Raw genomic sequence first — 25,863 nt, forward strand, 5'->3', positions numbered from 1 at the left:
TTTGGAACCGAACACACTTAAAGTTTGGAAAAAATGATGTCAAGTTTTCTCATGTCAGTATCGTATAAGTAAGGCCCCATTAACAACAGTTCAAGCCTCTTATGAACGGAACTACAGGAACTTGTGATAAATTGCGTCCCTTTAAGTTTAAGAGTTCAGCAGGTCCCTTTTTTGTACCTTCACTGGAGGTCCAGTCCAGTGGCTGTAATGACGCCTCTGGATTCTGTGTCTGAAACACTTTGCTGCAAAAACAAACTGCTGTTTTGACACTGATCACTTGACCTACTAGGTCACATCAGCTGCTGTGATGAAGGAGAATAACCCCCAAGCATTTGCACTAAACAAGAGCAGCCGGCTGTTTTGTGTTACTGTATGTGGTCACAGGCTTTCTATGATAATCCATGTATCAGGAATTACTTTTCTTGTTCTTCAAAGGTTAAAGAAAAACAATATAATCCCATAAGTATAATGCTTACCATTCAAAAAAGTTTAAAGGGGGACACTTCTTCTGTAGATGAAGAATTCAAATTCAATTTCCACGTCTGAGGAAAGTTCAATCAATACTTGTGAACATGAGCTGCTCTCTCTCTCTCTCTCTGAAAGCCAGAAACCAGAGGAGTGGGTCTCAAACTTGTGATGTCATAAAGTGTGGAGTTGCTCCATAGACAATTAATGGATCTGATTTTGCTTGTTTTCTTCCATATGTATATAGCTATAGCTTTATTCTATTGTAGTGTTGTCAGTTGTTAGTGCTCAGTGTCCTCTATAACAAATTTCACAATTCATTGTCTATGGAGCAGCTCAATGCTTTATTCTTGATGACATCACAAATTTAAGTTTTAACACTAGTTTTTAGGATTTAGGAGAAAGTTGTTCATGTTTACTATTATTTTTAAAACAGCCTAAGACCATACGATTAACATGTATGCGTGTTGAAAAGGGGTGTAGTTCCCCTTTAAGGCAAAAACAAACCAACAGTGACTAGTACAAATGAAATGCCATTGGAGGAGTGGACATGTAAAGGAAAGTCTGTTGTCACTAATCAGTGAAGTGGTTGTGTTGTCTTTTTCAGTGCTGAAACTGAAACCTTGATGCATGTTTGTCTCATTTAATTTTAACACCACGTAAACTGGACTGATCTGTAAAAACCAGTGTTCCCTTCAAAACTTTACAATAATCCATTTACTGTATATCATGTTAAATGTGTGGCTGTCTAATCAATTAAAATATAAATGGAGCTTTGTTGAATTAGCTTGTCTTCCCTTTAGCCATGTGTGGTGTGGTCTTGTGAGCTCAGTAGAGTGGTCACACGGCCATGCTCAAGGGTTCAGTCCCCATGGCGACCAGCTGTGTCCAAATAGAAGACGTGTACAGCATTGATGCGGCGAAACCTTGTGCTGTGTCTCTTCCCACACAGAGCCTTCAGTCTACTGATGAACGCCAGAGTGCCTGAAGGAGACTCACGCTTTATTAATTTCAACAGTCGCGGCAGAGACACCCGTGCTCTGCTCGTTAAGAGCACCAGAACACTGCAATTATTTCCACTAATGAATTATGTAAGGTAAGCTCAGAGCCAGGACAGTTATACAACAAAACACTTTATTAGTAAATTACAACACAACTGTTTCCTCTCGTCAATGTGAACTCTGGTTTGCGGAGATCATGTCCGTCTGGCTTTGCGTGGGCGGCATCCGTTGTGCGGCACAGGGGTGTTGTCGGTGATTGAGACCACCTCCAGGCCTCCCATCGTCAAGCCTTTGATCGCAGACTGCACGACAGAAAAATACATTCATTCATTGACAAAACTAATGGGAACAGGTCAAGGTGTCTGTGGCTTCTTAAACACACTTAAATTACTTTCCTTTTAAAAAGACTGAGACTAATTAGAGGTATTGTTTCTTCTTGCAGTGACAGGTTAATTTGAGTTACACTCCCACTATTAAATTTTCATCTTATTATCCTAGGACTGTGCTTCTTTATGCTTTCTAAACTTCCATGTGCTATCGTTAACGCTGCCTTATGAAACCAGTTATGCTAATGAAACAACCATGACCTCTAGTTATCAATATACAGATTCATACACATGCATGGCCAAAAAATTTTGACAACCGAATAATCATTTAAGTCACTGAGCAAAGATTTTTGCTGGTTCCAGCTTTTCAACTGTGATGATTCTGTTGCCTTAAATATTCCATGTTGTATAAAGTGAGATTTTCATGTTTTTTTTAAATTACAAAGCAGGTCAAGTGCTTTTTTAAATACTGTGAACGTATTAAGACACTCATGCACAGAGAAATGCACACAGAAACTGTTCCTTCTGTACAGTTGTGATATACTGTATACATACAGTATATATGTAAAAAGTGCTGCTACAGTAACATTACATTTTCTCAGTCCCCGACTGCAATAACAGTGCAGAGACACAGAGAGCGCAGATGCAGAAGACCCTGAAACACTGACCAGTCAGTCAGTTTCGGACAGAGAGTGAATACAGGTAAATTCAGACAGGCAGGATGAGCAAAAGAATGTGTTTTTGAACATTAAAGAATGTGAACAAGTTCTAGTAGAAAGTAGATGAGAAATGTAAAACCAAGTCCAGTTGCTTTTGACTGAAATTGCTTTGGGGATAACGATGACCTGGACAAATGAGAACATTCACAGGCTCATTTAGTTGATCAATTAAGAATATATTCTAGTTGTAACAGCAACAACATAAAATATTTCTAAGGGTTGAGTAATACAATTAACAATAAGATGTTTCTGGGGCCTACAGATACACTATAATGGTATCACAAGCCTATAATGCACAACAGAAACAATTTTTTTTCGACTCACCAGACGACCAGGACCAAGACCTTTGACCATGACACGGACAAACAGGACTCCTTTGGCTTTGGCTTTCTGTTCAAAAGAAACACAGGAGATGGATGTCTATGTGTGCAGCCATCTATCTGACTCCATTACTCAGAACAGCTATCATAGATATCATTTCATTTGATAGAAATCCAGCATTAGGAGAAAAAACGTCACTGCCTTTATCCACTATCAAGATATCACCACTACATACATGAACATAAAAAGGCCATCAAAATGTTGCTACATTACAACTCATAAATGGACCATGGACAAATGTAATCTATTTGATTTAACTACAGTGTTAACCTATATGTGTAGAATAGACTGGCACTTAAGTCAGTGTTTGATTACAGAGCTAAAATGATTTGTCGATAATGCCACAATGCGCCTGTTAGATTTGCTGCTTTTCTTTATCTAATGTGAAAGCAAAGTGAATATCTTTTAGTTTTGGACTCTCGTTCACACAAAACACTTTGGGCTTTTATTACCTTTTTATCAATATTTCCTGACATTTTCTAGGCTAAGCGATTGATTGGTTAATTGAGAAAATAGGCTGATCAATAGATAATGAAAATAATTGGTAGAGGGAGCCCTATTTGATTGACTGCATAGAATAACATGACATTGGTAATTTTCCACCTGGGCTTTCAATCACTAACTAACCAAGAGCCAAAGCTGATGTTAAATGTAGTTAGCGTATTTCCATTTTCAGCTCTACATCTAAACGCTTCATTTCTATAGTGTGTTAACTGCAAATCAGTGTGACCTTAACCCCGTTAGCCAGCAGTCTTTATAAATCAGGCAAATGTAAAGTCTAAATGAGCACTTAGCACCAACTGCTGCACAGTCGCAGTCCTCAGAGGGCAACAAACATTTTATATTCATAATTTACATTTTTCAGAGAGTGGAAAATTAGGATGCAACCTGAACTAATATTTGTTTTAAACAAATGCAAGCCGTGCTTGGATAACAGAGTGGCCTAACGAATGAGAGTAAGAGCGTACCTCAGCAGCAGAGATGCCTGCAGTCTGTGCAGCGATGGGCGTTGACTTCTTGATATTCTTGAAGCCTACTTTTCCGCAGGACGTCCTGACCACCGACTGTCCTGTGCTCTCTGTCAGCTGGATGTGCGTGCTGGTACAGGAAAGGAGAGTTTACTGGGTCACTCAACTCAACTGAGTTTTTCGAATAGTCTGAAATATGTACTGTATATCATACACTGTTGCACTCATGACATGTTAGATATTCCCCATGACTGACTTGACTGCATCACATAACAGTTAATAAGTAGCATAGCTAGAGAAAATGGTAATAAACTCTATGGGGTCTGCTTCATTTGGTTCAGGAGTCCTTATAGAAAAGTTCATAGGTGAGGACTGCATGAGATTCAAACAGGCAACTCAACCTACAGTAGGACTGACAGTCCTGACAGAGCACAAGTCAAGTCAACCACAGAAGCTGCTAGATGCAGGTTTCTGACTTTATCCCAGTTTGAAACACTGAATAACCTATCCTTCATGTGTGCGTCTTTGGCTTAAAGCTATTCTCACCTTTCTGGCATTTTCATACCTTTTTTGTGTAATCTTAAAATGCTCCTGATAAGCGTATGGCCCACTAAAATGTAAAAGAAATGCACCAGGTGTTGAACCTAGTCAATATCCAATTCTCATAGTCTGACCAATCATTTTATTCGGTCCGATTAAAATGCTTTGCCGAGCTTCCTGCCTGTCATTTGTTGCAGCGTCCCTTCCAGTTGCGAGTCGGGGAGGAGGTCAGGCAGGGGGAAGAGGGTTGGATTTTGTGGGGCGGTGGAGTCGTTCATGTTCACATTTTTATACTTGGTGCTGTGTGAGCCAAAAAGGGTAAGAATTGCTTTAAATACCACACACACACATATCTTCGGTCATATTATCGCTGCTAAGTGACACAGCTCGGTCTTCTGTGCTGCACCTATTTGTTTACTAAATAGTTGGAAGGAAGATTCACCCAGAGATGCACCACTCCAATACCAGGATCGGATATCGGATGAATGAGGCCGATCCAGTCATTTCTTTTTTTTATTAATATCATACACAGCAATACAGTTACAGCGATGTAGTCACTTAAATTCAATGTTTGCAACACTGGTTCGGGTTTTACATAACATTTTTAATATCTGTTTGCAGTGCACTTTGCATGGAAGTGTTTTTATTTATTTTTGCTGCTTATATACTTTTTTATTTGTTATTAAATACTATTAAGTACATTTATATCTGTTTTAATTGTTACCTTTTTTTAACCAGGCTGAATGTTTATGTCAAGCCTGATGCCTTCAATCACATGGACAGGTATACTTTTCCTTCATTCAACAGTAGGATCGGATCGGTATCGCCAATACGCTCAGTCCAGGTATCTGGATCGGTATCGGCTTGGAGCATCTCTAGTCTGATCCTCAATAATGTGTTCTGAGAGACACCCGAGGGCAGAACCTCTGCTACAGTCCTCATGTCCTGAAAATCTCAACTCAGCACTCCCTTGACTTCACAAGACCATCTGCCAATTGTTCTTTGTCACCAGGGTAAGTTTAATAATAAGAAATATATTTTCTATATGATTATTGCATCTCTTTCTACTTGAAATGACAGATGGAGGTCACAATCAAAATTCTCCAACATCAACCATGTTCCACTTTTAAAAGCACAGCACTACGGTAGTAATCTATTTTTTACATCTGCCTTATATCAGAATCTTTGACTTGATCTTTAATGACATTCAAAACAATAAACTGCATTGTCTAAGTACAACTAGAGACCTTTTTTTGAGTAGTAAATGAAAAATGTTATTTTGTTATTCAGTTGGAGCACCTGGAAGCACTTAGAAAGCTGAAATTCTGGTTGTCAAAATAAAATGGCTGCTTGGCTTGTCATAAAAAAACAGATGGGAATAAAACATTAAGATGGCTCTGTTTCAATGATGTCATTAGTTTGAAGATCAAAAATGATGTTCAAATCACTGTTTTACTGTGACTTTTATAGTCTCCACTTACTTGTTGTATGTAGCTTTAATGTGAGCGATTGGTAACTCATCAAACTTCTTCCCATCCCATCTCAGTGGACTTTCCTGGCCAGGCAGTGGCGGAAAGATGCTGAAAGAGTAGAACTAAGGTTAATATCGCATCAATATTAGTCCGCAGCAGCGAGTTGTGTCTCTGTTCATTGCGCACAGACACAGGTTAAAGGGGAAATACAATAAGTAATCCAGAATAATCCCGTCAGTAGACAGACATGTGCAGGTGCGTGTGTCTGACCTGGACACTCTGGAGCTTTCCCCAGTGGAGGCGGCGGTCTCCTGAAGTCTGACAGCACTGGTACACACTGTCCGTTGCAACCCAATGCTTCCACACCTGTAAACACGCAATTGCATTAGCAACATCATAAACCATTGTGGCTTGTTAATTAGCTAACAAATATAGTTCTATCTATCGAAATGCAATGAGCAAATGCTACAACACTCAGCATGCATGACCGTATCAGAGCTAACATTAGCTGTTAGCTAACACGGATGATAGTCACCTAATGAACACTTACAGAGAGCTTCCGTTTGCATTTAGGGAGGTAGTAAGCTGTCGGCATACTTTACTCACAGAACCAACTAATATACATTTCAATTTATACATATTTAGAAACACATTTGCTGTCAGACACTCAGCTGCTTCACACACAACAAATGTGACATTGAAGGTACCGTTCATCCAGACCAGACCAGTTATATCTTTAATTTGAGGGGTGGCATTGTTATTATTATGTTATGTACATTATTATTATTACCAATATAAATACGTGTCACATATAAAATGTATCAAAACATATCAACATGTATTTTAAATATATTTATATCGTGCGTACCATGGGTAATTTATTTATACATACGTATATTAATATCCTCTCCCCCCCTTTGATATGAATAGACCGTTCGTCTTCTTGCACAGAATTGTGGGTAGACGGCTGTAAAATTTGCTGCATTCAAGTACCGCGAACATCGTCGTAAATATAAAATGTTCATGCTGAACACTCGTCCAGCCCCCAAGAAACCACCAACCTGCCCATTATACTCTAAAGAAACGAAAGAAAACACTACTAACGAGAAATGCCATCATTTTTTAATATTTTATTCTGCGCTATCACCAAGTAAGCAACATGGCTGAAAATTCCTCCTCCAGTATGTTTTCATTAGTAGTGGCCAGCGTCAAGATTTTTTGGATTGCAGTGAATGCATCGTAAAAAGATGGCTGCGCCCTGTAGGACGATGGCGAGTCGGTCTGTCTTACAGTTTCTGTCTTGTTTTAAGAGAACAGCGGTGGCGAACATGGGGTTTCGTCAGTTTTCCAGCACGTCTGGTTGTCATTCGTACTTACAGACTCAGACTGTGACGAGGGCGCATTCTCCGTGGACTTTGATGGCGGCCGTGTGTCTTCAGAGGCTTCCGGTCATTTCAGCGGACTGCAGCCCGATAGAGCTGCAGTTCAGAGAGATGATGCAGCAGGTGCGTTTGTTCAGCACGGAGAAGGTGTAAACAGTGATGTACCTTAGCAAAATGTTTGGTCAATGACACCGTACAACCACCTGGATACTGCGAAGCCACCGATTTTGTTAACAACTACTCAATGCAGTATGTGACTGACCATGGTAATTACATATGCAGGGGTCCAATGGATCACAGAATCCAGTGTAACACTTGGGCTATTTATTTATTTATTTATTTTTAATTTGGCACGTGCATTTAACACATCTCCAAATTTGATATTTCATTTCTTCTTCTTCTTTATTCTATTCTATTCTAAATATTTTGAGGGACTCTGTAATTCAGTATACTATAATATTACCGTTCAGTGTATGGACTCTATTCATATTTTTTAATAACACGTACAGTAATCAGTGTGGCAACTTCTTATTTCTGCAGTGTGAATCCAGTCTGAGCTTGGATTCCTCAGCCTCCATAAAGGACTGAGAAATGAAGCCATTTCCGCAACGTACAATGGGTGAAACTGTGCAGTCAAAAGAAAAAGGTTAAATCAGATATCAGGGCTGCACAGAGAGGGAAATATCCAAATATACTCGGTTCTGCCGTTCTACTGCTTTCAGTTTCCTGCTAGAATACAACAAATTACTTCTTGACCTAAACAATAACTGAAAGGGAATTATTTCCAGCATTATTTCATTGAACAAATTCAAACATCGAACTGGACGTGATCGGCACCATTAAATAAGAAGGAAATTTACATTTTTAAGTGCTGTTTTCCCACTGATATTTTCATTCAACTAACTCAAAAATATCCCGGAGTTACTTTGCTGACGGGTTCATTACGCAAGTTGATATCGCAATGACAGCAAAAATCAATATTTATATTGTGCAGCCCTACCAGATATACAACTTAAATTCAGACTGGGCAGTAATGAATTATTATTGATTTCTTTTTTTAAGAATCCTATCCTGAAATAAAGATATTAATAAACAACAAAAAAGCAATTCATCTTAGAGGTCAGTCTCAAAGAGAGATCTACAACAAAATGTTTGTTTTATCTAAAAAAACAAAAAAAAACACAATTTTATCAGATGTCAAATTACCATTTAGTAACATCTGATTTGCGTCTGTGTTCTTGTACTGTGTTAAAGTCATTCAGGATTATCATGATATAATATGCTGCTGCGGACTCACACTGTTGACACCAGCTGTGGAACATTAAGCTACAGAAGTACTCGATAGGGTCGATGACGGTCACATTGTTCCACCACAATCAAAAGATGACACCCAGCTACTATTTCCAAAATCTGGTCAGCAAATGGAGGTCTGAAAGGGTTGTGGAAGTTGAGATCCGGACTCTGCTCTGACTTAATTTCAGATGGAGCAGGAGAAAAGCCTGCTGTCGGACCACGAGCTGTGGCTGCTGGAGGACGCCGAGAGGATGAGACGTAAGCAGGCAAACGACTACGACTCTGATGAAGAGGACAACCGCAGGGACCAGGAGATCATGTTGGCTCAGGACGTGGAAGACTCCTGGGAGCAAAGGCTGAAGAGGTTCCAGCCAGCGCCGAGGGTCACAGGTCAGTATGGGATATGGTGGAAATGTGTGAGCAGTGGGCCACACAAGTAAAGCATGAATTTTGAATTGCCCCGATCTTTAATCAGTTGAAACAGAATGGAAAAGATATTTAGAAAATCTGAGGTTTAAAGTCAATGACCAAGAAGGAAAGAGACTTGTATAACTTTCAGTGCAGGATTCTTTTTTGTTGTTTTTTTGACATTCAGGAAATCTATTCGCTCCAGTTCTCCCACTTTGCATTTTATTCCCCCGTGACATTTCCAAAGATTGTGTACATTTTTCGCTCTCCAGTCAAAGAGAGACGTAGGTGTTGTGAGGCGGCTGACCGTCCTGTCTCTTGTTTAGCTGATGTAGATAAGGACTTGACCTCACTGGAGCGCTGCCTGGCCGACCCGCTGCTTCTCCTGGCGAAGCAGCGGGTCGGGGATGACATGCTGTGGATGCTTCCTCAGACTCAGTGGCAGGAAGGAGAAACGCTGCGGCAGACAGCCGAGAGGGCCCTCGCTTCCCTGCCAGGTAACATGAACGGTTTGGGTTTTTCAAGGCTGACACAGTTAATGTTTAAATGAAGCTGCTCATAGTGTGTGCTGATATTCAGTCTACGGTTTTGAAACCCTCTAAAGTCATTTTTAAGTACAGTAGTATAATGAGTATTTGAGTGTTTCTTTTGAATCCTGCTGAATCATGAGGCACTGGAACTCCACTGAAACCACTTTTCTTTGAGTTCCTTTAATATTAAATGCACCCATCATCATTAACTATGAACTATATAAAATTTGTCATTAGGTTTGATATTAGATATTAACAAGTAGACTTGGGGATGGCACTGGAGTAACCAAAGTAGACGTTTTGAAACCCTAAACACAGGCTTTGATAAAAGCTCACTTTTACATGGATATACCAGCTAACTGATACATTTCTAAAAACGGTTTACAGAAACAGCAGGTTGACTCAGACTGTAGCAAATGTTTCTCCTAATATGAAGTATATTATATAACCAATCAAAGAGGACTGTATGATATTATGCAATGACACAAAGGTACTTCAGGTATATTATCCAAAGAGCTACTCTTAAATATATCTAATTTATCTGCTCTCCCTAGATATAGCATTATTTTGTGTTGTAATTATCTCCAAAGTCCACAGCTTTTAATGTAAACTGTATAATGTAGCAAACATGACATCTCCTAAGTACAACGGTTCCGGTTTGGTTTCAGACAAAGGGAGGACACAGTGTAGTCAAAGATTCTTCAAACAACCAAACAAAGGTGGAAACTTTATTTCAAGTGGTAACCTCCAAGGCTGGAAAATAAAACCCAACACTGAAGTGACAAAAACAGCAGTTCCTTGAAAGGCCACTTGAGGCTGGCTCCAAAAGTGAGTCAATGCCCATAGACCCCCATGTTAAAACGTCAAACTTTTACAACAGAACTGAACACATTTACAGCCTGGTACGGAAAAGTTTTTATACAGAGACTGTACGCTTTATTCAGCATCCCTCAGCTCCATTCACGCACCACCTCTTTGCCCATTTTTGGATCAGCCGGGAGTTAGGTGGAGTCAGGGTCTGCCAAGATGGCGACAGCCACACTGAGCTTCAGCTTCCCATAGAAACCTATGGGTGACGTCACAGAGACTACTTACATATTTTATATACAGTAGTTTCTGAATTATATACATTCTACATTGTGCATTCAGTGCATTATAATAATATAGTGCAGTGATGATAGCAATACATAACTAAAATCACCTAAAATCATATTTAGTTGCACTGATAGAGACCTGGGGCCTCAGTTATAAAGCTTGCTGCTGACAAAAACCTTGCGTAGACGGGCAGAAATGCGCAGTGACAAATCTTAGTATTTATAGAAAAATGATTTGCGGAGAAGCTTGCGTATTCCTACGCCAACTATCACCTTTGAGTAGAGCTCCCATAAAGTTTTTCCAACTCGAAAAATCAGCGACACGCGATGGAAACACACACATTAACTATAAAATAATTGGCAGCAAATGTATTTCACACTGTGTGAAGCCTGGTTGTAGTTGTTTATATTGTTGGCACGCAGTTTAAATGCAGTTTGAATTAATTATCAAATCTATTTCATTTAATATGTTTAATTGAATTTTATAACTGCATACGGCGGCAGTTGTGTCCGTTTGTCCAAAGTTGTGAAAAAGTTTTGTGCAAAGTTAGGGCCAACAATTATGAATTGAAAAGGTAATTTTCATTAGATAGAAACGCTTTTTAAAATTAGGCAATGATTACATTCATGTTTTCAGTCAAATCTGATCCTGCTAAGATAGAAAGGATTGATGTGTGGATCTCACGTGTCACAAATAATGCTCTTGCAATCTTTCCTTTATAGCCTATTTATAAAGGAAAGATTGCGTGCAAATGTGAGCCGCACAGTTTTATAAATCTCAATTTTCTTTTGTGCAGCATATTCATGGTTATGGGAACACAATGTGTTGGGAAACGATTCTACGCACGTCTTTAAACGAGGCCCCGGATACTTGAACATTATGTTGAACAATGTTTTATTTTCATCTTTACTACAAGAGTGCTGTTCTTTAAATTATGGTCAATTCTAGCATCTTTTTAGGAGAATATTAACTTTACATAAAAGAAAGAAAACAGAAACCAGATATTAAAGAGAGAGGAAAGTATGTCGAAATGGGTTACAATGTCTTTCAATTACCCCCAAAGTCACTGCTCACGGCAGGATATGAGGAACGATCCATATCCTAAATATCAGCTGTTGTAGGTTGTGTTATTGTCAACACGCTCTATTTGTTGCATTATTACTGTATCTACATTCATATCTCCTAATCTGTAATGACCCACTTTTATCCTCAGGATCATTAAAGTTTGATGTGCTCTCATCTAAAATAGCTGTGCGGTAAAATCAACAAGAGGATCAAACCATCCTTAAGCCTCCAACCAACTATACATTTATGTAAGCAGCATTTGAAGATATCACATCATATTGCGTAGTTGCTTTGAAGTTCTCCCAACCACTTATACCTCAGCAAATGACTGGAAGATAGTTTGGGGTCACTAAACTAAATACAGCTGCGGCAACTTATGCTTTGAAAGACTGCATAAAACATCAGAACATCTGCACTATAGCTCACCTTTTGTCTCCGGCTGAACAAACTCACCCTGTTCTGTTCCCGCAGCAGCTGGTTTCAAGGCGACCTTCCTCGGGAATGCCCCCTGTGGAGTGTACAAGTACAAGCTGCCCAAAGCTGCTCGGACAGAGAGTTCGATCGGAAGAAAGGTGTTCTTCTTCAAAGCCATTCTGTCAGACAGCGGTCCCCCCGCAGCCCCAGACGCACCTATTCTGTGGGTGAAGAAAAATGAGCTGCAGCGCTACCTGAAACCAGCGTACATGATCAGCGTCGATCGATTCATCCTCGACCTGTGACACCTTAATAGAGGGACACTGACTGTGAACAGAACAATATTTACGAGGCACAGAAAGTTACCCTTGTCGCTTATCTGTCATCTTGTGTCATAAAATGTTCTTTCATTCAATATGTGATGTATTGTAGGAATAAATTGTTTTTCCACACAAATTGTATGGGTTTTAAAGGTGCTCTACTCAAAATACTGAAATAACATTTTTTTTTTCCAACATGCGCACGCGGCCGGACAGTCCATCACAACAAACAGCAAAACTCAGATTACATCAGACCTAAACTTTGACATATGAGCCAAAAAATTTTAATTTGCAAGAGAGAGAAAGGTGCATTTCAGTGATAGGTCACTTTGAATAGTGTGAGTTTATTTAAGCTCCCCCTTCTGAAATAGCCCAGTCTGCTCTGATCGTGGTCAGCGTTCCTGGGTGTTCAGCATCTGCGCTATCGTGTCTTTGCAATATTGAAGCTGTAACAGCGCTGTAGCAGCACTCTCTACCTATATTTATAGTATAGTGGTGACATCACAACCGTACAGGACTCCTGACGGCTCGTTTAAAGACACACTTTCTTAATACGGGCTGGGTGTATTTCCCTGTGGATTTAACGTTTTGATAATTTCACAGTTTTTATGTAGCACATAAACCTGCTTTAATATGAATTAAAAAATCTCACTTTATACAACATTGGGCCTTTAAATAGTAAGAAGCCTTAATGAATGAATTTGTTCTACATTATAAAGAATAAAAACATAACATTTGTGTGAATATACAAAAAAAAAACAATATATACTACACAACCAATTTAAGGCTGACACACAACTCAGATCTTTGCCTAACCTATAATAACTGCTAACTGCACTCATGTCTACCCAGAATGCCCTTCGTCAAGCCAAAGGGTGGCTCCACAGAGTCACACTCAGCACTTAATAAACCACCCTTCAAGAAGGAGTTGGGTATAAATATAGTGTTAAGCTTTGGAACCAACTTCCTTCCCTCTGACGGAAACAGGAACTGTTGTAGGGTTTAATAATAGTAGTTAGAATAATAATGTGCACAGATTCACTGTATTAAAATAGCAGGAATATGCAAAGCAGAGAAACAAAAATAAATCAATAAAAATTACTCCCAAGCTACTTTGGGGGCTTATATTTTCTTCCTTTTGAAACATTTTCTCGTTATTTTCATTCTGATGTTTACGAGCTACTTTGTTTCTGCAACAGTCCAAATATATAACACCATCCATTCATCTTCAACCGCTTGTCGCTATCGGGGTCGCGGGGGACTGGAGCCGATCCCAGCTGACATTGGGCGTGAGGCGGGGTACACCCTGGACAGGACGCCAGTCTATCACAGAGCACATAGAGACAAAGAGAGACAGACAACCATTCACACCTACGGGCAATTTTGGAGTCATCAATTAACCTAACACGTGCATGTCTTTGGATTGTGGGAGGAACCTGAGAAAACTCACGCAGACACGGGGGAGAACATGCAAACTCCACACAGAAGGCCTCCAGCCCGGATTCGAACCCTCTTGCTGTGAGGCGGCAGTGCTAACCACCACACCACGTGCCGCACTTTACAATTGAACCCTTTTTTAGACTAACAAGAGTTTATTGGATTCTAAATGCAATGAAAACTGCTAAGAATCTGTCATGTCTGCAACATAAAGAGTTGCTGCACATGACAGAAGTGTGGATTGTAAGCCTGCATCGATGCAGACTCGCTGTTGGAGGGCTTAATAACCCACTTCCACTCTCCACTAACTGGTTTTGAAGGACACTGCCCTCCATGTGAACGTGCAGAGTGAGGGTGGGTAGATGGAGGGAGGGAGTAGGGGCTGGATTAGAATAGGGCCACACTGTAATGCACACCTTGCCATGTTAAAGACCACTCATCATGCAATCTGTCACAACCTTTAATATCTCTATAATTTGAACATTTAATTATATTCATCAGCCAGAAAGCCACATTTTCCAGAAAATATCATTATCAGCTCACTGATTTACAGTAGAAGGCCTGAAAGTGTTTTGTTATTTTGATACTTCAGCAGTTAATGAGTACACATCGAGCACTGATAGCTGAAAAACAAATGTAGTTGCTGCCGTTTGGAGTGCACACTTAATCCTGAACTCTGTGGGCCTGACGGTCCTGCTGCAGGTGAAAGGTAGATGGCAGTATTTGCACACCAGCCACAGAGGAGCACTGTGCAGAGCTCCATAATTAGGCCTGTGTGAGGACCTCAGAGGGGGACTGCAGAAAAAGCTTTTCTGATCAACTTGCCTTCCTCTTTTCTCATACTGAAAGTGCCCATCATAGGAGGAAAATGTTCCTCTGGAATAGCGACGATAATTCGTCTTAGGTAAGAGCATTCTGATGTTCCCATCCCTGCCTCTGCGATCAGCCTGTTCTTTCTATTTGTGTCTGCTGGGACAAAGAGTTATTAATGTTGTAGACATTGGCATTAACTTTTCCATCTTTATTTTCAGGGTTTGTTTGTCAAAAGCCCATGCCCACGCTGTTTGTGAGATTGGCTGAGTGCACTGCAGCCCTGCTCTGTAGGTTGAGCTCTGAAGGTCAGGGCGAGCTAATCAAGGCCATTTCTATCTGTTAGACCATTTACTTTGCACACGGAAGCAGAGCTTACTGTTCTGCTGGCTGACGCCGGCCTCTTTCTGCCCCGCTGTTGCCCTTTGTGCAGTTTTGGTAACTGACGTCACATCAAGGTGTAGTTACAGAGAGCACCAGTCACTGCTTTCATCTCCAAGGGGAGTCTGATGAAAGTGTCTTTACCCAGTTTGTAGTGAAAGGGCTTAGGAGGTTAGAGAAATTGGCTTGGGTTCAGCAGGTTGCCCATTTGAAACCTGAAACCATCAGAGAGTTGAAAGGGACCAAATGTCGCTCTGCCGTCCATGGAAAACCAGTCAAGGTGCCCTTTTGCAAGGCACCTTACCCACATTTACTCTTGTTGAACTACTCAGTGTGAAACAATCCTGGACTGTTGGTTGGGCAGCTCATGGTTTGAAATAACTGTGTAAATGCAAGATAGATAAATGTTAATGGGAAATTCCACCAGAGTCAATTTAGTAGTCATAGTGCTGCTTTGACTTTGAAAACAGATATAACATGTCCTCTGTCTCAGGAGGAGCTTTGCCTCGGCTCAGACCCACCCTGATGGTGTCCTCAGGATCATTTTCTAACTAAAACATTCTATCAAGTTGCAATATGGGAAGTATAGACTTGGGACTTGACAGCATTGACCATTTTCTTTTAAAACATGTCTCTTGTGAGTTCCCCAACTTTATGAAAGTGCGACACTAAACCCCTTGAGTACTCCTTAAAAGTTTAAAAAAGGAAAAGGGTTCTTTGTCCAAAAAGAACGGTCAGAAAGAGGCTGACATTTCTAGTCACTACTGCGGGTCAAGCTCCAGAAAAACTTGATCCTACATCTCCCATAATGCAACTCAAAAATAGTGTGTGTTAGACTGCCTCTACCTAGTAAATGCCCACATCTTTCAACTTCGTGCCCCATCATGCCCCACTTTGTAAAACAGGTTTCTTGTTAAACCTTTAGTCTCAAAGACTGAGATGAGATACCCTTGATGACATCACTGTGACATCACCAGGGTCACTTGAGGAAGCTCCAGGACATTAGACAACAGTCTTCACAGGCTGAGTAGTATTCTTCATGATAAGTAAACTGAAATCAGTGTAACATCAGCGGAGAAATACAGCCTCATTTTCTAGAACGACTGATTAAATGTCGACTGTCTCCAAATAGAAATTAGCAAGACAAATGTTTACATGTGTACAGTCAATTCTATTGGTTTGTTTAATGAAGGAGCTTTCCCCTTAATGGGATCAACAGCTCATCAACTGTCATGTATCATACAAAGGTACAGATCTGCCATTGCCAAAAAACACCCAGGCAGAGGTAGAAGATCATAGCTTCACTTCATTACAATATGCCACCCTCCGTTCCTGCCAGAGGCCGGCCCAGCAGTCTACCTCTTCATCCAATTAGATAGCACATGATAGCACCAGGATAACAAATGTCAAAAGAAAGGTCTTGCAGTTTTTCGCCACTGAAAAGGGTAAAAGAGCGACGGTAAATGCTGAGGATGAGGCACGTGGCTTGGAGGTGGCTGATGGCCGCGTCTCAAGCCCTGCTGCTGGAAACAGTTGCACATGAAGCAGAGGATGTTGCCATACCTGCTACACTGTCACATTCACACTGGCCTCATTCTCACTCGGGATTTCAAACTGATTTTAAAGCAGCCACTAAATTTTCTTTTAACCTTATTCTTGTGATCCTTTGAAGTTCAATGCCAAGGAGTGAGGCACTTCCAGGCCGGGGGCTCAGCTCCGTTAGGATGTCCTGTGCTAATAATAGTACACTCACTTTTGGGCTCTATCAGGGGTACAAGCAGTGCCGGCAGAAGTATTCAGATCTTTTACTTAAAGTACCCCTCCACTCAAAACAGTGTTTCTGGCCCCTAAAATGTCTGACTTCAATGACTTGTATCTGAGCAAAGCTAACAAAAAACAGAAGCTAATAAAAGATGCTAACTACACTTACCATTCTAGGATGCCGTAGTAGGGCCACGTATGAAAAAAAAAAAAATACGGATCTGGGGAAGGGGGGTAATATTTGGAGGGAAAAAGTGGCCCTGTATAAAATGAATGTATTATTATTATTATTATTATTGTTATTATTATTATTATTATTATTATTATTATTATTATTATTATTATTATTACTAAATGTAGTGGAGTAAAAAGAACAATATTTGCCTCTGAGATGTGAAGTATTAGTATAAAATAGAAACACTCAAATAAAGTTGCCTTCAAGTACCTCAAAATTGCAAACTTTTGAAAACAGGGAGGCACTATTTGGATTTAATAGACTCAATAGTGAGAATAAAAGACTCCCCCTCCATCTCTCCCCCAATCACCTGTGTAACATGCATTTTTTATGCAAATCTATGACTGAGGGATATAAGCAGGCCAGTCATCCACAGCAGCTAAACAAACCATTTGATATTTGAGCTTATCAAGACTCTTGATTTAACACACAATAACATGCAGGTAAAGTAGAGTGGCTCGGAGCAAGGCTTCTGGATCCTGACCGAGCTGGACCACCTTAAGTGCCTTAACCACTACCCTCCTTAGGTCCACTCTCCCATCATGCAATGCCCCCAGCACTGCATCATATTACTAACAGTTAAGCTTCATGGAGAATGGAGACACACTCTGTTGGTAGCGAGTGGCTGCTGTCAGCTTCACTGTGTGCCTTTGAGTTTACATTTCTTTACAGTTGTTTCTGCATGTTTGGAAGCTCTGCTGCCTCACATTGCCCTCTGGTACAATGAGGTATGTATCTTAATCATTTTTAAACATTTCATATGTTTTTTTACTCAGTTTTATGTAGTTGTACTTGTTGTTGTAGGGGCTCATAGCAGTGCGCAGAGGGGGCGAAATTGACAAGGTGCTTAAAACAAGAGCTGAGCCCGAGCAGCCTCCGTGGCCTCCGTGGCCCATGTAGCTGCTTCAATTGGATATAATAAATGCAATGTGCCGCGGGCATCCTTGGAGAGCCGTGTCGCGCCACTTACGGAGCCCATGGCGTTTCAACATTAATCATTCAGTGTCAGTCAGTTAAGCACGCACACTTTCAGCCCCATCCTGCTTCACCTTTATACAGCTACACACGGAGACAGAAGTCTGCCAAGGGAGTTTAGCTGCTCTTTTTAAGTGCTTTCACTCACCGGTGTTCCTATTATTGAAGCACCTAACAATCGATTAAATTAGATCCAGCTTTATTGTCATTGCACACAATAAGTACCAGTACTTACATCTTCCCAGAGAGTTCAGTGTATATAGAGATAAATAAAGATAAACATGTACAGAAATACACAATACTAGCTCTGCACAGCCAGCTGACACTAGCAACCACAGAGCAAACAGTTCAAGTCTACGCTATCGTGTCAGGCACAACAATCTGTTATCTACAACAGTGGAAAGAAAAAGAGACTCTGTAAGATCTCTTAAAGCTACCATGCCACTACATAACAATACCTGGCCTTCAAACTAGTAGCTGGAAGGTTTTTAAAATCTTGTGCGGACAAGACAATGAAAATAAAATATTAAACAACAATTCAGAAAAAGAACAACAGAGTAAGCTTTTATTGATGAAGAGTTTTACATATAAACACAGCTGTGTTGGTATGGTTTGATCAGATGTGATTGACAGTTGCCTGGTAAAAAAGCATGACGTTAAGGAGCTTCATCAGGAAGTTATCCTTGAATTGCCGTTTTTTCAGTGCAATGAAACAGACCTCCCAGAACCAACTTCTTCTGCCTCTGTAGCCAGTTCTCCAACCTCAGAACACAGTATGTCTACCATGAGAGCAGACTCTTTAACCGTGGCAGTGTTAAAAGAAGATGCAACAAGTGCAGCAGCTCCCTGCTGTGCTGCTGAGGGCTCTAACAGCCAGGATGGCAGACTGGAAGGAGGAGCTGCATTTTGCTGTGACCCGTTGCTCTTGCTAATATCTGTCCCATCGCACAGATGTGATTTTTGCCTCTCCACCAGCTGGATAAACATCTTCATCTCCAATTATAAGCAGACGGTCAAAGTAGAGTATATTTTCCTGGAGGTAAAAGCTGTGGTGTTATTTGAGGCTTGCAGTATGGCAGAAATGGTTGAGGTTTTTATCCTCAATAAGGCCTCCACAATATTTGCTTTATATTTGAGTTAAGCTGTACCTGCTTCATTGTAAATTACATCCACTAGAATAATCTATTAGTGTTAATATAACAGAAAAAAGGCACTGTATTTGTACAGGTTTGTCACAGGACACTGAAAAAAAGCCTCTTGCCAATAACAGGGTACATACAGTAATCTATTTTTTATTTATGCCTTATGTTTACGATGAGGATATCTCAAAACCTGCACATAAAACTGAACTAAACCAGTCCAATATGCTAATGCTAAGTGACAAAATATGTTGTGTTTTTTTGTTTGTGTAAGCTGTCACTTTAAAGGGATACATTGCCCATTTTAAACCAGCTCTGTATCATGGCAATGTGGGCAGTGTGTGCAGATGAGATGAGCGGGGTTTGGCTTCCCTCCGTGGCAGAAATAGAGTGGCGAGACTGAAACAAAACTGTCAAGTCTTGGGCCTGAAAACTAAAACAATAAGTAGACGGTGAAACACTTCTTAGCACTGTGGACAACTGCAGGGTCAAGTGATAATTATCTGGTGGTTCGTCACATACTGTAGTTATTTGATCCACTGTTAATATGAAAATATTATATCTGCTTTAAGAAATTGACCAAGAGAGTTTTGGAAAAATGAAGGCAAATTCAAAGATCCTATCAGTACTACTTGGGGCCACAGTGGCTACATAAGCCCCTTTCACACAGCCTGTTCAAGGCGGGTATGTTATTCCACCTCGCCATTCCGTTAAAAAAAACAACCTTGCCTTCTCCCAAAATGCAGAGACTCTTAGTATTTCTAGCTATGGTAGGGGCCATGAAGCATCACTGTACTACTAGATGGTATTGCAGCCATATAGCACTAATAGTTCCTTGAAAACTGTGTGGAAAACAGATTGTGTAATTTTATCTACAGAAAAAGAATTTGCCAACATCCTACTTAATATAACGTGCATGTACAATAATGTTCGCTGTAGGTTAATTCAGTTAAAGATTAACGGAATGTATTGGACGACTTCTAGACTAGTTTTAAGCTTAACAGTGATCCCAGGTGCTGAAAGTGCCCTAGAGACAGCACATTAACTCATGTCTTATGGTACCGCCCCAAGGTACCAGACTTTTGCTCATTAGCTCACTACTGTATCCAGAAAATTGTTGGTCAGGAAGTTCCCTTTTGCATAAGCTTATTCCTGTTGCAAGATCCGTCCACCCTGAATGACACAATCTCCTCTATACAGTACATACTGAATGGGTTCAGACCGCTATCATGCTGGATAGGGGACTGCTTGTTCAACAAGTTAGCTCAAGCACCATCAGTCAAAGAGTGGCATAATCTGCTTGCTAGGGCTACGTATGAACGGGTATCCTTCTCTTTGCTGGGCAGGATAGAACGGTATTTTTGAAAAGGGAAATACCTCTGTACATTAATGGCAATTAAAGACAAACCCAGTGTTAATCTCAGAAGAATAAGACCACACACCGGTTATTTGGAGCAGTGTAAAAAGGAAAGCTGGCCTAATGGCGGACCTATTTCAGGCAGAATTTCTGTGTCCCACATTACAAGCAGGCTGATGTATATAAAGAGATGAAGAGGCAGAGGCCAAAGCACTCTAATGACCCATAATGAAAACATTCAGTATTTAGGCTAATATCAGTTTTTCAATAAATTGCTCTGTATAAAGTTTTTTTGGAATGGGTAGATTTAATGTTGAAAAATGTGAACGTGTGAATTTATGTGTATATATGAATTTATGATGAATGTATTGTAATAATTTGTATGCAACAGAGTTAGTGTACTGTGATGCCGCATGATGAGTTGAAGCAACACATTAAATCATTTAACTAAATGTTGCATATTTCTCTTTTGGCTGTTCCTGTTTTGTGTGAGTCCAGCTTGAGTGAATCTGCATGTATTAGGAAAGAGTGAGAGCTTGTGTGTGAAGCTGTTGGGATGGAACAGTTGGAGATGGCAGACGCTCCTCCTGCTTCTTCATGTCCTAGTCTCCACTCTGCAGGAAGAAGCTTTAGTCCTCCACACCTCTGTCTATCCTTCCTTCTCGCCTTCTTCTTTCCATCCCTCCATCCAAAGCTGTGTGTGTGTTGCTCAGCACATTTTCATTATGAATATATGATTGATTTTTTTACATTTGTGACTTATGTTATGATTTTGTGAACCCTGCATATGTGATATATTTTATATTTTTTCATATATAGTTTGTCATTTATACATTTGTACAGGTGCTGCAATGGATTGTTTAGGATGTGTATAACACATTTTTCTTGTCTTCCTCTTTTATTGATTTCTTGCATCTGTTGTTTTCTCTCTCCAAACACAAATTCCTTCATCCCTCTCTTTCTCACCCCCTCCGACACACACACTGGCATTCGCATGCATGTACACACACACACACACACACCCAGATCCGTTCATACTGTGTCTAGCAGGCAGACCTCCGGCCGGCAGGGTTAGTCCTCCTTCCCTCCTCTGACTGTCTGGATCTGCCACCTCCTTCCTACAGTATCCTTTCCCCATTTCCTCAGAAGCTGTCAATCCAAAACAGACTGTTGTGTGGGTTGGGTGGGGGTGGGGGAAAGGGGGTGGATGGATGACAAATGGGGTGTTGGAGATGGAGGCGGGGTGAGGAAAAAGAGTGTGAATGGACAGCAGGAGGGTTAAGGTCACATCCTACTGTGCGGTGAGATGGCATCGTGTCAGGAGAGACGACCCCTTCACTGACCTCGACTTCTTCCATCACTGTCGACCCCTCATAGCTCTCCTCCTCCTCTCCTTCCAGCCTATAGGCCGTCTGATTGGCTGGGGTTAGCGGTTCACCACCAACCACCAGCTGGACTGGAATGTTATCACACCTTGAGGTCACTGAAGCATACGGGAGGAAGGCTGGAACAAGTTCACTGGTCCAGTGCTGTGTATAATTTAGAGAGGAGACAGAGATGTTTTACCTTAATATGATCAAAGAGCTTCAAATGTAAAACAACTGCTGACACAAAATCAAATGAAACAGAATTAGATGGGTGGCCTTAAGACGATTATAGACATAAACAAGGAAACCTTCACATGCAGTGTGTTCATTGATTGGTGTGGATAATTTGTTGGCAGCAGCCTGTGAAGGGGCAAGTCCCCTTCCAAAGACCTTTCTGATGGCGATCAATGGTCCCTGAGGGATTCCTGAATGGCTCTGCTTTGGCAGCAGCTCCTGTCCCACGTCCCCTGAGATCAGAGGGACAACAGCTGCTGCAGCAGGACCAAACATCTGGCAGAAAGGTAGGAAAGTCAAAGTCTTGTCCGGAAGGTTGTTAGTAGAGACAGTGGCACTGAGGATCTTGTAAGACGTCTGCGCTGTCATCATTAACAGAAAACTCCCAGAGTTAGTCATCTGTGTCTTTCCCTCAAAGCTCTGCTGAACATTTCTTCAGGGATAAAAGACACAGCAGTTTTGATTGGAAGGCCTGAGGGACTATTTTAGACTGTGTTGCATACTGCAGGCATGGTGGCAGCCGGTGTAGAAGACCCATTGTTTACTGCCTGCCTGTTGAACTACTGTCCCACTCCAGCATCTTTTCTCTGATGAACCAGTCAAGAATATTTCTATTCATGTATTTTGATCTCTTTGGGTTGTTCACACCTTTAGGGTCACATCCGAGTCAATAATTGGGGTCATCAGAGTCACGAAAGGTAATGTGTGATAATCTGTGAATTAAATTTGATTGCATGAAAGAGGGCTTTTATGATGGTGAGAAATCAATCACTGGCTGAAGTCCACCCCCTTATGATTTTGATCACAAGGTAAACCACTGGAATAAATGCCAATTCAACCTATTCTCGAAATATTCGTCAGGACCTGATCGTATATTCATAATCTTTTTTTTGCTGCACAAAATTGTCAAAGGTGTGGTGGCAGCAAAGAGAGCACCAAATTTTTTTACATTAGCTGCTGAAGAAAAGATCTTCACCAATGTGACAACACACAGCAAGGACAGCGAACACCCCAGAAAAATCCTGCAAGGATGCAACATAATTCAATTACAACACAATGATAATAATACTAATAATTATAACAATAAACTTTATTGACAAAGTGTCAAGATGCCCAAAGTTTCTTTGAGAGATATGTGTCTGACTAACACAGTGGTGAAGACAGTGGTTTTCTTCTTTTACTTGTGTACATACGCTTGCTAATTTTACCAATCACTACAGTTCAACCATAGAAATAGAATGAGAAAAGAATGGACACTGAACAGTTGAGAGAGACAATGGTGATTGTTGTTGTCATAGTGACAACACACATCAGTGGGGCCATAAAGTGTGTCACTCACTGTTGCTCCTAATTGCAACTTTCCACTAACCTGACTCTCGCCAGATGAATTTCGTTCCGCCTTGTTTCACTCACATCTGGGATCGCTCCATAGGAAAGTGATTTCAGGAGGCTGGGACTTATCAAAAATCATTTTTTCAGAACATATTTTAGCATACCGTTTAGCTGTAAAATGAGAAGTGTGACCAAATTGAAACAAAACCAAGCCCCGTCCACCAGCCGACCAGCCGTATTCATATTCGGGATATGGTGTTTCACAGAAAAATCGAGTTATTCATATTCCCCATATACGTACATGATAAATACCACCCCTGATGACTGATTACTGTGTTCTATTTGTGAAGGCGCAGTGTTTACAAAAACAATAAATATTAACCACTACATTGTATATTTATTACCTATTTACAACTTTAACTTCTTCACTGCTCTGATCACCAACTACAGCGGTCTGCTTATGGCAAGTGGTTTTAACATTTAATAGTTAAACTGGATATGTATTGAGAATATCTACAAATCAATTCTTCCTGGTCAAAAGATATCTATATTTCAGATATCCACAGCGTCATTCTTACTTGTACAAATGACGTCACTTTTGCCGTTCATGTGTATTGGGCTTTCAATTCTAGATACTGTATTCACAATTAGATTTTAGATACCTAGGATGAACATTCTGGATATCTGTAATGTAATTCTTACTAAGAAAAACTCCCATTTCAGATATCTACAATCAAATTGTTACTAGTCATACTTTTAATTTCACATATCCCAAATGAATTACCCCTTTCCAGATATCCATAATGTATTTTTGACTATCCAAAATATATTCTGACTAGTAAAAAGGTCATTACGGATATGTACAATTGTTTTTCTAGTAAGAACTACATTCATGATGTTCATTCTCGATATCTGAAATGTAATTTTGGATATCTATTGAATACCATAGTCTGCTCTTAGTTCATCCCCCGACTCCCTCTTGACCGACTAACACTGAGAGAAATTCTCTGGAGTCCTCAGTGTTTCGCAAATCATGTCTTTACTAAATACTGCATGCATACAGGAGAGACATCCTAACCAACCGCCGGGTCTCCAACAATCTCTGCCTGTCTCCAAATCACTTCAACATTTATACAATTACATCAAAGCTCCTTAGGGCGCACTCACACTGTCCTTCTGGCCGGGGCCAAAACCGTTTTTTCAGCTAAAGCCTAGTACCTTTAAGCAGTGTGAGTGCACCCGCTCCGCGCACAACTGCGGCCATCTTTCAAGCGGGCCGCCCACGGCCCACTTGAAAGAGGTGGGCTTTAGCGGAGCCGTTTGCACATGTACGAGCACGAGCGTGCGCAACAACAACAACAATGGCGGTGAAAGGTTCACGTTGATGTGATGCGGAGGTGGAGTGTTTACTGCAGATTTGGTCGGATGAAAGTATTCAAAAACAGTCGACAAGACGCACAAAAACTCTGAGGTCTATGGAAAGATTTGTAAACAAAGCCACACACACTCGATCAATGCGTGTGACCTGTTACGGCGTGATGGCGTATGGACAGCAAGAAGTATTGACCGAGGCCCAGGTAGTGTGAGTACAAACGGGGCTGGGGCGAGGGGGGAGAGGGAGGGGGGACAAGTACCCTAAAGCCCTGGTCGCGGTGCGGAAGGACAGTGTGAGTACGCCCTTACAGACACAAGGACATCAATGTAACCAAAACACACTACCCAATGTTTATGACCCCAGTGGATGTTATCAGTGTTTTACGGCCACCAAATGTCACCATTTGCAACCCATGTGACTCCTATCCACAATCCTCCCCAGCAGTCATTCACAGCTTGAATGTTATGTTAATCAACATACAGGGATTTACATCAAAGATAAATAAAGACTTACAAAGAAGGTAGGTCAATCTTTGGTTATTTCTCACAACATGCATGCACACACACACACACACACACACACACACACACACACACACACACACACACACACACACACACACACACACACACACACACACACACACACACACACACACACACACAGCGCTGAGATAATCCTGAAAGGAGCTACACTATAACATCCTCCGCACCTGTGCCAACCTGCCACTGTCATCAACACCACGTAGACATTCAACCGCTTTCATTTACAGAAGACAAAACTCCATTTCTGTTTTCGTTGTTTGTATTTCTGTTATGGATTAGGTGTATATATACAGCAGTATCCAGGTTTCTTTTGGATTACTCCAGGTACTTTTTTTATTCAGGTTTCTGAAAATGTGATATTGTGTTTACATGGATAAACTCATAAATGGGATACTCCAATAACCCGACCATAAACAGGTTATTCATGTCCATGTAAACGCACTCATTGATGCTGTGTCAGAGATTCCTCCTCTCTGATTGGTTGTTGGTCAGGCGCAGTTGATCTAGCAGATGACATTAGGAGCAGACAGAGAGAG

General features: G+C 40.8%; 2 protein-coding genes across 3 annotated transcripts; one reads left to right on the forward strand and one right to left on the reverse strand.

Annotated features, from left to right (window-relative positions):
- Positions 1 to 1,627: 1,627 nt before the first annotated feature.
- mrps11 (mitochondrial ribosomal protein S11) lies at positions 1,628 to 6,560 on the reverse strand. Its single transcript, XM_083935815.1, has 6 exons — positions 6,423 to 6,560; positions 6,143 to 6,238; positions 5,882 to 5,980; positions 3,861 to 3,990; positions 2,836 to 2,901; positions 1,628 to 1,768 (listed from the first exon to the last, which is right to left on the reverse strand). The coding sequence occupies exons 1-6, from the start codon at positions 6,509 to 6,511 to the stop codon at positions 1,661 to 1,663; spliced, it is 588 nt and encodes a 195-aa protein (XP_083791941.1). The 5' UTR covers positions 6,512 to 6,560; the 3' UTR covers positions 1,628 to 1,660.
- A 544-nt stretch (positions 6,561 to 7,104) lies between these two features.
- mrpl46 (mitochondrial ribosomal protein L46) lies at positions 7,105 to 12,405 on the forward strand (the record flags this gene model as incomplete). Of its 2 annotated transcripts, none has more annotated exons than XM_083921242.1 (4): positions 7,105 to 7,377; positions 8,736 to 8,937; positions 9,282 to 9,452; positions 12,117 to 12,405. In XM_083921242.1, 4 exons carry the CDS (start codon positions 7,105 to 7,107, stop codon positions 12,362 to 12,364), a joined length of 894 nt encoding a protein of 297 aa, XP_083777368.1. In that variant the 3' UTR covers positions 12,365 to 12,405. The 2 variants fall into 2 exon arrangements, with proteins under 2 accessions (XP_083777368.1, XP_083777369.1); XM_083921243.1 differs by having other exon boundaries at positions 7,209 to 7,377; positions 12,120 to 12,405.
- Positions 12,406 to 25,863: the final 13,458 nt, after the last annotated feature.

This window comes from Echiichthys vipera (assembly GCF_963691815.1).
Source record: "Echiichthys vipera genome assembly, chromosome: 1".
Lineage (NCBI taxonomy): Eukaryota > Metazoa > Chordata > Actinopteri > Perciformes > Trachinidae > Echiichthys > Echiichthys vipera.